The sequence below is a fragment of the Poecilia latipinna genome, unplaced genomic scaffold (assembly GCF_001443285.1).
Source record: "Poecilia latipinna isolate Pla-1442-1.1 unplaced genomic scaffold, P_latipinna-1.0 Scaffold165, whole genome shotgun sequence".
Lineage (NCBI taxonomy): Eukaryota > Metazoa > Chordata > Actinopteri > Cyprinodontiformes > Poeciliidae > Poecilia > Poecilia latipinna.
The window spans coordinates 122,694-138,314 of NW_015112781.1; the positions used below are offsets into that span (position 1 = coordinate 122,694).

The 15,621-nt window shown below is 37.7% G+C and overlaps 1 protein-coding gene across 3 annotated transcripts; it reads right to left on the minus strand.

The window, feature by feature from the left end:
• Window positions 1-5,411: 5,411 nt before the first annotated feature.
• On the minus strand, window positions 5,412-14,128 carry fxyd5 (FXYD domain containing ion transport regulator 5). 3 transcript variants are annotated; one of them, XM_015029847.1, is made up of 10 exons: window positions 13,876-14,128; window positions 12,578-12,623; window positions 9,883-9,951; window positions 8,481-8,600; window positions 8,304-8,354; window positions 7,718-7,762; window positions 7,336-7,365; window positions 7,174-7,248; window positions 7,051-7,087; window positions 5,412-5,885 (listed from the first exon to the last, which is right to left on the minus strand). In XM_015029847.1, exons 1-10 carry the CDS (start codon window positions 13,930-13,932, stop codon window positions 5,861-5,863), a joined length of 555 nt encoding a protein of 184 aa, XP_014885333.1. In that variant the 5' UTR covers window positions 13,933-14,128; the 3' UTR covers window positions 5,412-5,860. The 3 variants fall into 3 exon arrangements, with proteins under 3 accessions (XP_014885333.1, XP_014885332.1, XP_014885334.1); XM_015029846.1 differs by having other exon boundaries at window positions 7,042-7,087; window positions 13,876-14,125; XM_015029848.1 differs by lacking the exon at window positions 13,876-14,128 and adding an exon at window positions 12,798-13,332 and having other exon boundaries at window positions 7,042-7,087.
• Between the last annotated feature and the right edge of the window lie 1,493 nt (window positions 14,129-15,621).

Consider the following 15,621-nt stretch of genomic DNA (forward strand, 5'->3'; position numbering starts at 1 on the left):
TTTTTTTTTTTTTTTAAAAAATTTTCCCATTTTTTGTTTAAAAAAAAAATTTTTTTTTTTTTTTTTTTTTTGCCATGTTTCTTTGTGAGTAAAATAAAAGTTTGAGATTGTTTGGATTGTATTAACATTTTAACGCAATGTCTCCCAAGTGATTTTTAAAAAAGGACGGAGTCATTGTGCTGACCTTGTAACATGTTTGTTTACTGTCATTTCCTTGTTTTTAGATCAAATGACTCTGATCGTCATAGCTGCTGTGGTTGCAGTGGTGGCTCTGTCAGTCATAGCAGTCGCTGGTAAGCATTCTGTTTTTAAGAGTGAGATGTGAACTTTATGTTCCCAGTGCTGACAGATGTACTGCCTTTCAGTACTTGGCAGGGATTCTTATGTGTCTTGTAAAGCTGTTACCTCCTAAGCAAATATGAACTTTCCTCTTATGGAGTTGTGACCTTTTTTTTTTTTTTTTCTCCTTGCAGCCATAATGTTGATGAAGCGACAAAAGCTGAAACAGATGCAAGGGTAAGATCAAATTACTTGTTTTATTCAAATTATTGGTTTACAGGTTTGTGTCTTAGTATTTATTTGTTTTGGGGTGGACTTCATGCTACGTCAGGCTCGGAGTCACAGAACCAGTCTGTTGGGTAACAGTCCTGCTTCTGTTTTTACTCTGTGCTCCACTTGGTCTAAATTGTCGATCTACAAAACCAAAGAACAGTCACGCCTGAAAGCATCATCAACATCCACCTACGTTAGCCCGTCTGGACTTGTCCAACAATTAGTGTTGCACTTTGTGCCCTCTACAGTCACTAGTGAACACTCCCCAACTATCTGTCAAACAATGACTTTGACAGTGCCACCGGGAAAGTATGACCCAAAGGGACAGGACACAACCTGTCCCGAAGCTTACCTCATGCACCGAGTCACAATGAGGCAACTGAACTTGAAAAATTAACCAGCCCAGTAAACATGTTCTTGGCGTCTTGACAACAATCGCTGAGACTCTGACAGCAAAACAACCTAAACCAGTTATGCAGCGTTTTGCTCTTAGCACTTGGCCTCTGCTTTACTGTAATTTGGATTTTGAGAAACCCTGCAAACTAATCAGTTTCTTTTGTTCAGGAGGTGATGGATAAATTGCGTGACAGAGGGTCACGGGGGTCCGGGGTGTTACGGAGTTCGCAATCAGGTGGCAGAAGAAAAGCTGTTGCAGCGATGACACCTAAGCTTGTTGTGCATGCTAGGGTTAAATTCTTGTGCAGGATTAGTGACTGCCTCGCGGAGCTGCAGCCAGCTCCAGCGGTGTTTGGCGCTGAATGATCGCGCCGTTGAAAAGAGGCTTAATCACGCAGCAACCTATGGCTTGTTGGATCAACAGTTTTCAGTCAGGTTTATAAGACCCACCTGGGGGATGAGCGGTGTTTTTGAGGCAACGCAGCAACCGTGCACCTGTTGGAACTCAGCTTAATGAGGGAGCCATGCGATTTATTTATTTTATTTTATTTTTTTCTTGCTCTTCTGCCGTTTATGGATGTTCCTTCTGTTGTTAATGTTGTCACTGAAAAAGAACCTAACATGGCATCACAGTGAATTAGGACATCATTGAAAAGTTGAGCTTTTTTTTTTTAAAAAGGGATATTTTTATGGATTCATTACATTGATTTTTCTGAATCTTGCAGTCTAACAAAAGTGTCAAATTTAGCTTCTTCATACATAAATTGTACATAAAAACAATTAAAATGATTTTAATAAAGAAACAACTGCCTGATTAAAAATATATTTCCAGATTCTAGACGGTAAAGTCACTCTTGTGTTTGACTAACTGATCAGGACTTGATCTGTCTGTGGCTCTCCGGTGTTTAACGGCAGAATTCAGCACATGTGTTGATGGGTTTTTCATCTCTTACCATCCTCTGGATTACATACCACAGATCCTCTACAGGTTTTTGGTCATGTTGGTTAGCAGACTAATCCTGGGGCCACAGCCAGGTAAAGTCTGCACTTGCTGTGGTCAGTTGTCAGGGGAGCGAATTGGCACCAAGTTTGAGAGGAAGACTGGAGTTTGACCCAACGTTGATAGCAGTCAGACAAACATGGTTGCGTCTTTTTTGGGTGGATCTGTATCCAGTCGGCTAATGTGACTGGATAAACAAGTCACAACCCAGCTGCAAACGGATGAAGAGACAGGATGTGAATCAACCAATAAAACTTTTTTGTAACTGAATCACCACGAACATAAGTGCACAACAGCACCAGGCATAAAACACACCATTATCTAACTTACTGCAGTCACAGTGACTGAAAATAGCAGGTCATCTGGATATTTTGGACTAATTTTAAGTGAAATGAAGAGTCTTACTGAAATAATCATTCTCATATTGAACAAAAAGGCAATGAGAATTCATTCAACAATTTGATATTTCCAAATGAAATTTCCACATATTATTATTATTATTTATAATTAATTTGTAATGCTTGTCTACACAGTTCAGCCCAATCGATATGTTTGTGTCTGTTCCCTCAAGCAGACTTTTTTTTTTTTTGTCACACATTCTTTTCAAAATCAGTCAAGATAAAACAAAAAAGAAGCGATGTTCTCTAAGTGCTGAAATCAGCCATACTTTGTGCATCTGTCCCAAACTCTTGAATTCCCTATATTTCTCAAAACTTTGGTTCTCTTACTCTCTTGTGCACCTTTTTTTTTTTTTTTTTTTTCGTCATATGTTTTCTCTCCCATTTACATGCTTGGATACGGTGCTCTGATCAGCCAATTTATTTAGAAATGACTTTCCTTGTCTAAAGAGCCAGTGGCTGTCTGCTGGACAACTGTCAAGTCAGCACCCTTTCCCAATGATTGGAGAACATTTCTGCATGTAAAATCTTTTGTGTGTGTGTGTGTGTAACATTTAAATCGACTGAGAGTTAATCTCAACCTTTTACAGCTGAAAGAGATGATCGCCTATAAACACTTGAAATATCTGTTTAAGAAATCTAAAGTTTCATCTTATTTTTAACTGACATTACACCACTACATTGGCTTTTAAATTATTTGCCAATTCATTTAGATGCATTAGTCTGTATTCACTCTGTCTCACCTTATTCTGTCTGCCACCTGTTTTTTTTTCCAGGATTTACTCTGTACCCACTGAGCAGAACGAGAAGGGAACCGTCTAGTTCCTGGCAGCGCAGCAGCCCTGCAACTTAAAGCCAAGCGAGGAGAACAGGCCGTTATCTCCCACTCTGACTCAGGACACCTGAACTCATTTGCACATCAGCCTTCTTATTGCTGTCCTCTCTCTCTCTCACATCCCCATAAACATATCTAACCTATACAGTATGACTTTTTTTTCTCTTGCTCGCTGTTGTGCACCATTTCCTCTGGATCCCAGCTGTTTGTTCTCCATTTAGTCAGGGATTTTTTGGAAAGCATTCAAACCTTTTTTTTTTTTTTTTTTTTAATTGGATTCTGTTTGAAGAATCCAATTTGAAAGAGGAACATGTGGCTTGCAGCTTCTTTTTGTTAAAATTAATGATTTAACTCAGCCAAACCTCCCCCCCTTTTTTTTTTTCTTTTTCAAAAGCATAAAATGATTGACCACTTAAGCAGAGAAAACTGTAATTGTGTTTTGATTTGGTGCGTGTGGAGCAGGCCTGCCTGTGAAATGGTCGTTGACTGAGACAAACCGTGCTAATCCGCGCTAAGCCAGCTGAATGCTCACTTACTTTCTCATTCACTTGTCTGACATCCTCTGTTCCTGGCCCAACGGGAGGCACTGCGAAGGCAAAACCCGCTCTTCATCTTTTTTTTTCCCCCCAACGGTCCAAAATAAAAATAAGTGGATTCACCAGCTGAGCACACCTTTCAGCTGTGAAATAATCAGCCGCCATAAATAATGTTTATTTCCCCCCTTTTTTTTTTTTTTTTTTGCAAAGCTGTTGTTAAGTCATGCAGATTGTAAATAGCTTTCAGAAAAATCTGCAGAGTGCAATTCCTGCACTGGGAGCAGAAAGGTTGCTGAGAGGAAGGGTAGAAAACTTAAGGCAGGATGATTTGGGAATTACATTTTTTTTTTTTCTTGATGGAAGGGTGCTGGATTCACTCACATGACATCAATTACACTATGTGCAGGAAAGCTTCCTATGTCAGAAATGGTTTCAGATGAAGTGGGACAACCCCAAACCCCAAGTACTTAAAAACATGTTGAAGCAAAAAATCTATTTATTTCTAATAAATTGTGTTAACAAGAACACAAAAATTAAAAAGAAAATGGTAAAAATGTATCTGGTGTCGGGCATCAGCTTAAAAAAAATTATGCTTATGAATTGGTATAAAACAAATTATCCGATTGGTTTGAACTGCCTCTATCTGAACACGTCATTTATTTCTGACTAGGCTTTAATGCGTCAGCATTTCATTGATGCATAAACTGGAGTACAGAACATTTCATTTTGTTGCTAAACATAATTTTATTTCTTGATTGTTTTATATGATACAAGGGTATTTCCTTCACATTTTATTTCCCTAAAATATGGGAGGATGTTTCTATACACTTGCTACCCAATGCCTCTCTGACGTCAACTCTTTGGAGAGCCTCTTTGTTGTGACACTACTCATTGTAACGAAATGCAATACGTGTAGCATTTAAGCTTTTTATCATTATTTTACCAGTGAAAATCTGTCATTTTAAAAATGTCCTGTTCATTAAATTTAACCTGTTGTGACTGCCGCAGTTTATCTGGAAGAACAAGGTTTCAAAATGCAATTATTAGTAGTAATTGATTTTTGAAATAATGTAATGAAGCATTGATTTATACAATTAGGATATTCTGAAGTGATAAAAGCATGCAGGTCATAAGGAGTTAAATTTAAATTGTATATATTTACTGGGTGATGCGTCTCCATTTTTTTTTCAAAGAAAAAAAATGGTTTAAAGGGTCGTTTGTAAGAAATTCCCATGATTAGAAAGTAAGTCCTGTCTTAAATATGTATTAGTGTTATATCATAGCAATGAGTTTAAATCTGAACTTCATGTTAAATACTTGTATTTGTATGTGCACTTTTTTATATGTATTTCTATGCCAAAGACATTTACTGGGGTATGCATTTAATTTCCAGAGCTTGTAATTGATGTATTGTCTGCCAAGAATACCATAATCATTTTTGCACAGCTACAGACACCTTTTATTTGTTCTTTCAGTCATTAGAATGGGGAAACTGCTGTACATATACAAAGCTTTACTGAACTCTGGATTTTTGCCTATTTTGACATTAAATGTGCTAGAAAACCTGCTTGGTGTCTCCGTTGTAACTGAGTCACCATAAGGATGCAAAGTTATTCTGCCATTAGATTCTGTTTATTCTAGGGCTTTTCTCACAAATACACAACCTCTAAGAGGCTTAGACACACTTGCTTAACTTTTTTTTTTTTTTTCCCGTTTTTAGAGTTTGCTGCACTGCCCAGCTTCAGTTTTAATTCTCATATGTGAAAAAAAATTGAACATTCCTTGGTGTACAAATATGTTTATTCATGGCCTTTAGTGATTAACTTTTTTCTTTTTTTTTTTTTACAAAAATTTGTTTCATATTTGACATAATTAAAATCAGAGTGAGCTTGTTCAGGACAATTTAATTTCTAGGACAGTTTGTTTTATAGACATGAACACAAGTCCAGGTTTTCCATTTATCAGCATGAGTCGAGATTTGTTTACTCAAACTTCCACCACAGTTACCAAGCAGTACAATTAGCCCGTCAGTCCGCACACAAACACGTTGCCAGGCGTTAGTCGAGTGTTTTTCTCGCTGATGGACTAAGTCGTTTTGTAATTTCTTGAAACTTTCCATGGCCGCCATTGTTTGCACATCTTCTTATCCTTGGGCCACACGGTATGAGCTGAAAAATAAACAAATACTCTGTGAACAAAAAAACTACTGGAGCTCCATTTACAGCAAGCATCGACATTTACTGAATAACGTAAGCAATGCGATTTGCAGTGGGCACGTTACTGTGCTTTGGTCTCTGAACAGTTTAATCAGAGCCCTTTTGATGCATAAATCATCACAGAGATCTCTGCTGCATTCTGCTGAACTGTTGTCTAGAATGTAAGCTTGTGACATAAATAAAATATAGTATGTAAATAATTAGGCATTTAATAATTTATTTCACCAATTAATTATTTAATCCCTATATGTGAGAAGTGCATATGAGCTGGTAATAGATGTACCAAGATATTAAAGGTAGTTCCTCAAAACTGTTTTTCCGTCATACCACTTCCACAGTCCAATATTTGCATTACAAACCAGATAAATATATCTGCTTAGTCTCTTTTACTGTTTTTGTAGGTCTAAGCCCATGAATATTTTTTTTTTTCTGAACTTGGACATCTTTTTACAAATCCTAAATTTACAAATAATTGAACATGCCAACTTCTGCTATTGTTCGGAAGGCTGGGTACATTTCTTAATATAGGCTTTCTCCAAAATAGTTATAGACTTTTGAATTGGTTAAAAGCTCAAGGCCATCCGTTAAGAAGAACCACTATATTTATTGTCCTACCAGCATTGACAGTTTATTGTCTGTTGGTTAAGCCACTGACTCATTTCTTCCATGACTGGATGCACAGCGAATCTGTGCTTCCCTAAAAACAACAAACAGTTTACCAGGACAGTCTTGACTACAATCCAGTCGGAGGTGAACGTGTGAATGAATGGGTGAATGACTGAGTATAGTGTTTTAGAGTCCTCTGGACTTGATAAAGTGATTGACAACTACAGGCCAAAGACAAAAATAATGACATGTTACATAATGTACATAAGTTAGCTGCTGCATGCTGGTTTTCTGATTTGATTTCATGAGTTTTATGTTCTAACACTTTTTGTCACAAATGTTGAAGTAAATGCTGTAAAGCTGTATATCATTTTAGAATCTTATCCTTGAACACGCTTAAAGTATTTTGTGGCCGCTCTTTTTGTGATTGCGCCATGACTTTTACAGATGCAAATGAGTTTTAACTAGCTCCAAGTAAAGGTTGCTGGTACAAATTACTAACTTTGATGACCTCTTGTGACACTTGGGCAGCCGGCAGATCTTGCCACCTGTAGTTGGAAATGAGCAAAAATATTGAGAAAGCTTCTTGACTGTCAGTAGGGATTACTACATAGAAAAAAAAAATCAAACTTACAGCCAATGATCATAATTCCCATAACGAAGAGCACACTGGCAATGATCAGGCCAGCGTATCGCAGAGACTGATAATCTAAACAAGTGACATTTACGTTTAAGCCCCACTCATGCAGACGCTAAGTACTTTCAGAAAAAAAGATAGAGGAAAGAGCTTCCTTACCATAGGTGAAAGGTTCATCCCACTTTGGATCTATATGACACAAAAGGAAAGAGAAGAAAGATCTATTCAGGATTGAGTGAAGTCAGTTTGCTGAACAGAACGCATTGACAGCAACAACAACATCAATGGGGAGCAACTGTTGGCCTGATAGATCCGTTGGGTGTTGATGCTGCATAAAAATCTTATCTTTGGCAAACTGAAGCAGTGTAAAGGCACAAATATCTCATTTTGCATAAGCAAGAATGAATCTTTAGGCAACAGAGTGGGTTTTGCTCAGGAGGCAGGGAATTGTGATGGTGTCAGCAAGCCAAGGGATATTAAGACAATTGCAATACCCATGGCATTCATGGGTAACTGTGGTGCAGGAAGGAAATTTAGTCACCCCAGACAGTTTTCTTTGTGGCCGTTGTTTTCCCCATCGGTGACACTGTGGAAGGTGGAAAAAAAAAATAAAAAAATGGAAAAAGCATTACATAATTTGACTTTTTAAAATCAACTCCCATTTTTATGTATTATTCATAGAGTCTAATATTTATAATATCCTTTTTATACTTGAATGGCCAAATTTTAACCATTGCATTTTTTTCTTCCTCCAAAGATTTGTTGATCCCTCATGCTCGCAACACCGATGCATCATTATTTCACACAAGACTCTAGATATGTCCTCATGTCTAACTTCACTTTCAACTAAATCTTTCAATATATTAGTGAATTGAGTTTCACATGAAACTTATACAGAAGGCTTTTCACCCTTTCAGTATGTTGTTATTGCAATTCTTTATTCCAGCCAGAGTTCAGCATTGTGATATCAGGAAAAAAAAAAAGAAGAAGAAACTGTATTTGCAAAGGAAATTGCAATTGCTTATATAAATTTGTTGCGGTCTCAGTTAAAAAGAGGGTTTTCTGTTTGTCGGCAAACTCAATGGCTCCACCAACTGTTCAAACTAGAGGTTGAAGAAGTGTGACACCTGTAGCAGATTTGGGCTTTGTTTGAAGCTCTGTTGCATTCCGAGTGACAGCTAAAAGGAAAATGAAAATAGAACAACAACAACAACAACAAAAAACACACAAAAAAAAAACATCAGGTTAGGCAGGAGTCCTAAATGTTGCATACAATTTGAATGGCACATCGCTCGCCATGCTACCTGTTGTTCTTGCTTCGGATACGGTGGAGCTGACTGACGTGTTCTGGGTGTTGTGCCCAGATGTGGTTTTGTCTGGGAGATTTTTCGGGGCGGTTTCAACATTTGTGGTGGTTCTGTTTCCTGGTGGTGCATGCAGAGAAAAATCAACTGAGGATGTTAAATGAAACACAAACTTTTATTACATAAATAGAGTGAGTAGATAATTCTACAAAAAAAAAAAAAAAAAACTAAGTAAACTGAGTGATCTACGGAAGCATATTGTTGTCAATGAGGGAAATACATTTTTGAACAGTATTAAGTTATAACCTGATAATATATTGTAGAAATACATAGAATACACGATTGTTATATTTTCAACCAGAGGGTGATGCGTTTAGGGTACATGGACGCTAAGACTCAACAGTAGGTATACCTGGTAGGTATACCAGGTTAATTTGGAGTACATGTGGTAAGGAATGAATGGCTAACATCATGGATAACCTGTTGTAGTGATACCTATGGAAATCATGTTATAGGAGTCTATAAGCTACATAAAATTGGGTCCAGGATTTACATACACACGTCACATCAACTTCATCTTTTGCCTTTGTTCCAACACACCGGGGTCAAAAACTTTTAACAGATGTCATATTTTATGCTAGAGTCACAGCATATTCATGTTAGGCATTTCTAACGTGATGAAACATTCCATTTAGGATCCTTCACATAGTACGCACACTGAAAATGCATAGCAGAATCAGCATTTACCCATGTCTTAATCCATGCATGAGGTAAAACTTGACCAACTCCTGTAATTTAGCCATTATACTAGCCTTCATTACACGTGCACTAAAACTACTGCCACCATCTATGTAAAATGATCAATTTTATACAAAGAACATTAAGGAGAAACTCTGGAAGGAAGGATGGTTGGTGAGATGTTTGTTCTACATACCAGGATTTCTTTGGTTTGTTAAATCAAATCCCAATGAAATGTATTGAAGTTTCTAGTTCTTATGAGTCAAAATAAGGAAAAGTTTAAGTAATATCAGGGTTTTTTTTTTTTTTTTTTTTTTTTTTTTTTTGGAAGGCACTGTAATGACACCACCCACAAAATAAAAGCAAGCTTTGGATATTTTTTAAATGTATACTTTACTTTATATAACCTAAACATTTAAAAACATAAGAGAGAAAAAAATGCCATTAAATTAGGGCAAACAGTAGATGTGTTTATTGTCATTAGTCAGAAAATGGTTACAAGAAAGCATCTCCATTCTAAACTCGCTTAGAGAGTGACATCTTGGGGTCGGCAAATCTGCTTGAGAAAATGATTTTTTGAAACGTTGTAGTACGTTTTAAATCAGGGGTATCAAAAACTGTGCAGGGTGCTGTAGATAGAGACAGCCAGAAGGAAGTGTCTTACCAGTGGGAGTCGTAAGTTTGGTGGGAGACATCGTTTGATCTGTGGGTGTTTGACTCTGGGCCCAAGACACTGTGGAGAGAAATGAATGCATTTTTAATCACCAAACAGAAAAAATAAATAAATAAATAAAAAATGCAGTCAGATGAAACAGTGGACTTTCAGAGGAAGAACAAAGCCCAAGTGTTGTTTATGAGTTTCTCTAACAATGCTGTCACGTATTTCTTGGCTGAGGCCAGGCTTCAGAATATGAAGTGGAGGGAGCCCTGCAGATCCACTGAGCATGTCACAGTGGCAGTCCTGTCAGTGAATGGGGCTGTGAGGCAACCTCCAGCTACAACAGAGTCAGATTGTTGAGTGAGACCACGGGACAGAGCGGCCCATTGTCTGTGTGGCTCACTCAGCACCTTCCAATTAGTAATTAAGTTACACAAAACTTCTGCTTTGTGGGGGGCAGTGCATTGATTTTGGACTAAATACGTGAACTGGTAAAAACTGGCCGGATTAAATGTGTAATTTAGTATTTTAAAAAAAAAAATTGTTTGAACATTTTCAATGAGCAGTTTGTATGTAATCATGAGTAGCTGGAGAGCACTGTCTCATCGGTTACCGTAAATTTCTCTTGCAGCTTCAGTCGCAGCTGTTTTAGTCCTGTTCACTGCGTGAATGTAGACTTACAGCATTGTCACACTTCTGAATATTTAATCCTCTTTTTTGAAATACAATCCCAATTTATAGCTTAATTATTTCTTATCTACATATCAGTCTTCTAACATGATGGATTACCATTTAGACTATGGAACAATTTTCTCCAGGCCTCCAGGGAAGTTGGCCTGACTCCCATTCTGGTCTCAAGAGGACCTAAAACTCATATGTCCTTGCTTTTTTTGGGACGCTGTTGCCACCAGTAAGACCAGCTTCACTGATGTGGTTCACTGAATTATTTATTCCCCTTCACACAGAGTCTGAGCTTGCAGTAACACGTTAGGAATTTCGAATAAAAAAGCCCAACAAAAATGGCAATTATGCCACTCAGAATATGATGGCTTGTTTAATCAACCCGATGCTAGGGCTAATCAACAAAGCTAATGCTAATGTAAAGATTAATGTAAGACAATATCAGCACTCTTCAAATGAAATGTTTATCACATGTGCATTTTGAGCAATCAGTCAGTCTAGGTGTGTCCCCAGGTGCCACAGACCACCTGTGGACACACCTTTCATGTGTGTGAAAGGGCGTGCAGACGTTCCGCAACCACATGGCCGCGCACCAACTGTTCGACTTTGGATGAAGTAAGAGAGAGTCTTTAATCAAGTTAAAAAGGAGCCAGCCATTTTGGCATTGGCGCCTAACAGTGAGACAAACAGGAAAAAAAAAAAAAAAAGTGTAAAACCTGGAATGAAATATTTTACCTTGATTGTAGATCCTTTAAAACACAGGTTGTGATTTGTGAGAAGTGGTGTGTGTGGACATGTTGAAATAAGGAAGTTCATTTAACTGTTTTGGGGAACTTTAAGCTAAACAACACTGTTTTTCTTTATGTGACGAACAAACCACAGCTCTCCTTGGAATAAATAAAAATAACTTTATTCAGGAGCTGGTGCTCTGTAAATTTGGAGCTCAGTACACAAACTTGTGCAGGACAGAGGTACCACACACCCCCGAACCCCCAAGGCAGAAGAGCAATTCAGACTGTTTCACAAGTGGGTGGTATGAGGATACATGTTAGTTATCATTTGTACCTGCTACTAAACATAATATTATCCAACGGCCTTGCCCTTGCCATCAAAATACAGAATATGCTGAGGTGTTTTTTTTTTTTAACCCTTTTTCTGTTGTTATTTTGGAGTAGCTGCAGGTACGGGCTCGGATCAGCCGTGGATTTGCAGGTAGAGCTAAATTTAGCTCAAATAACAGCACAGATGTCTTCACCACAGTGCTGATTTTGTCATTTGATGTGTTTTATCACAATTTTAATTAAAAAAAAAGTAACTCCACTGTTTTAGTCCTTTAAGAGTGGCTGCAATTAAAAATCTGAATAAGAAATTCTCCATCAAAGACTTAGACTTGGCTTGCTGTCTCGAAAACTAATAAAAACGTGTATGAGGATGAGAAGAGCAATATTCAGAGTTTGGCCACTGAAATGCATTTGATGTGTAAAAATAACAGTACAGTAGAATTAAACATATTTAAGTAAGCCTGTCAGGTCCAGGTTTGAGGAAATGAACATAGTTCAGAGTACTTTGGTGGTAAACTATGATCACAAATTAATTACGTTTTAACCTGTGGATCTAAAACTTAGAATTAGCTTTTAGGGTGAATTGTTCACAAAACCTTTATTTATTAAAAGAATACAAAATGTGTAGTTATTTCTTCACTTTCCTGAAAAGCAAAAAAAAAAAAAAAGAAAGAAAAATCATAAAACCTTGTCTGGTTCTGGAAAACCCAATATAACGTAACGCCTCATCTCCTGAGCAAGACGTATTGTGACACCTCTAAATATATGACAATGTTTTAACAAACTGCTTCAAACTGACTATTTCAGTCTTTCAAAACTATTAAAAACAATACAAAGCCAAACAAAATGGAAATTGACGTTTTAAAGTCAGTTGCTTGTAAGTGAGTCCAGTTTATTTCATTTCAATCCCTTTAATTTACCACAAGCAAATTTAATAACCAGGGGATTTCTGCACTCACCTTCTGACATGGCAAACAGAAAACATATCAGCACGGCCTTGTAAATCTGAAAGAGACAGACATTTTGCAGAGATGATGATTCATAAAGCAGGCATAAGAAGGTGAAAGAAGATGAATGTTGGAAGGAATAATCCAAGAAATAAGAAATATAAGTGTAATTTTAAACAGGTAGGCTCAGATCTATTTTTCTTTTAAGAGGCGGTACAAAGGACTTACTCACATACAAATAGAAAAACCCCTTTTTTCAATTAACCTGTTTGGTCACTTTGAGCATCCAGCCATGTCAACGGCAAGAGAATGTGCACAATGCGAAAATGCCCAGCGTCCAATAAAAAGCCTGTCTAAATGATGATTGCAACGACACCGGAACAAGACGTGCAGTTAATGTTCACCAGACAGGAAGCTTTCAAGCTCAGCACCACATGGCCACTTCTGCTTCCTTCCTCTTCCTCTCTCAGTCCCTGAACGTCGTTGCTCACACTCTTCAAACAATGTGACGGAAAACAGATCCCTACTTCTAAAGTCAAACTGTGAGAAACTTGTTTTGTTGTTTGTCAGAACCGAGTGACTGAGGAGACATATTGTGCGCACAGCCCTCCCACATGTATCCGTGTTGCACTTTGTGGCACCGTAGGAATTACTGTATCGCAGTTTTAAAGCTGTCACCAATTAAAAGTTGGCATCACAAGATGTGTTGAAAATATTTTTAACATAATCGAGACCCTGAGTTTGAGAGTAGACATCTTCCTCCCCCTCAACATACTGCCTTGGTTAGAAATTAAAAAAAAAAAAAGAAAAAAGAAAAACTTTCCATTACGTATGTCTGTCAAACAGGTATAAGACAACAACAAAAAAACAAAAAAACCCAGGACTGTTAACAAGTGGAGGTCCAGGTCAGAGACCAGGTTTGAATCTCCTCCCCCCTCAGAAAATGAAATTTTGATCTTTGACCGATCCTGGTGGCATCTCATCCCCTGGGACGGCGACAGCATGGCAGGTGAGCGTCCGGGTACGTCATGAGCTTTGACAGCTAAGATTAGCAGGTCGTGCCAATCTTCATTTCACTCCAGAGCATATGTTGGGATGAGGCCTGCATCCCCTGGGCTGTTCAGGCGTCTCTCGCTTCCCCTGGGCCGACCCGCCTTGCCCGTTTGTCACATCCAGCACTCTCCCTCACTCTCTGGTTTTTCTGTTCATCCATTTGTCTGTCAACCCCCATCAGTCTCTTTTGACTCGGCTTCACCCCAGAATCAGCCCTGAGCATTTAGATACTCTTCAATTTAGACTATTATGCTTACCTTAGCATCCATCCTGCTAGGGGTTTGGTTCCAGGGATGCGTCCAAAGCTTCATCATCCACAGTGCTTTCCTCTGTAAAATGACCTCTGACAGGCGGGTAGAAAAAAAAAAAAAAAAAAAAAAATTGTTAAAAAGGCCACACCCATGTTGCTCACCACAACCACTTCCGCATCCAGAGACTTTGTTTCTCTCTCTCTCTCACCCACTCTTCTTCCATCTGCTCACTGAAGCAGCTTTTTCACTTTTACTCTCATCTCTTTGTGCAGCGCTGTTTTCCCTCAGCGTTGTGGCTTCTCCTCACATTTCAAACCACCCTCTCTAATTAACGCTTTTCAACTGAACTACCAGTGTCAATATCACTGGCTCACAAAAAGGAATAAACCTCCTTGTAATGAGGAAATGCACTAATATGAGGATAAATAAACACTATAATTACACAGCTTATTGATCTACATATTTAAGGTATGTCCTCAACTTCACGGCATCGAGAAGTTTACGAAAGCTTTCATAGAAGTAATTCTGCCTACATTTTGTTGCTTTTCTTCATGCAGGAATTATATACAGCAACAGAGATTATTAGGGGAAAAAAAGGTAATTCAGTACAGATATAAATTCTTCCTGTTTATCATAATCAGATGAAGGTTAGAGCCATTATTACCACCTGGTTTACTTGCTTTTTTGCCCCTGACAAAATAGTTAAGCCACTATCACAAGACATTCACAAGAAAAGAGGTAGTAATTGTGACCCAACTGCATTGCTCAACTGAGAGGCACAAACATAAGCTGTTACAGTAAACAAAGGCTGCAATTCATCTACATGAGTAAAGCACAGCCTTTGTCCCTCAGTGTGGGAGCAATTTGTACCCAGCTTACAAATGTCCAGTCTTTATAAGAATGTCAACTTAAACTATAATAGTTCTCCACCTGTAAACAGGGCTGTGAAAATGATTCGTCGCTTACAGATATCCTTTGTTTTTGCTTGTACCTCATATTTAGTTATTTGTGGTCATCAAAAACATGTTTTTAATGGCCGAAAGATGTCCAAGGTTAAAACAAAATGTGGTTTTCATGTGATGATATGTGGTTGTGCCTCCCCATAGCAGCATGTGCCACAGGTTTTATTTAAAAAAAAAAAAAAAAAGTTATATATAAAAAATAAAAATAAAAAATGTGACTAAAATGGCCAAAATATTATTGTGCATGTTGGGAGTTCAGCTGACATTGTTCAAAACCTAACAGTCAGGAAGCCGGGAGTGAAATTTGAGATCACACGAGTCTTAAAACAACATACTCTACACTATGCAACCAATAAAACCGGGTTGGATTCAGAAAGATAGTCCCTGAGAGCAAGGCATTGCCAAACCACGTTTTGCATGTATTTTCATAGCCTGGCTATGGAAGAGAGAAATAGGCTTACTTCTTCCTCAAATGACATCACTGTGAAACTTCTGTATATTCTGCAACACAGAAGTTAAATAAATACAATGAGGCCAATTGAGCAACTGTAACCCCTTATCAGATAAACTGTAGAACATATTCTGCTTCCACAACTTAGCTTATAAAAGCTACCTTTTACAAAAAGATAATTTTTGTAAAAGCCATCTTTTACAAAAGCTATCTTTTTGTAAAAGCTATATTTGTTTTACAAAAAGGTAGCTTATATATATATATATATATATATATATATATATATATATATATATATATATATATAAAAATATCTAAAAACTCCCCCAGAGTGCGTAC

Bases quoted from the DNA above. Each gene is read 5' to 3' on its own strand.
- fxyd5 (XM_015029846.1), bottom strand. From the start codon at position 13,932: ATGATGAAGCTTTGGACGCATCCCTGGAACCAAACCCCTAGCAGGATG. The intron at 7,763-8,303 runs GTGTCACACTTC...CACCTTCCACAG, and splicing joins AAAGCCCAAATCTGCTACAG to TGTCACCGATGGGGAAAACA. The intron at 7,088-7,173 runs GTAAGTTTGATT...TTCCAACTACAG, and splicing joins GGGAATTATGATCATTGGCT to GTGGCAAGATCTGCCGGCTG.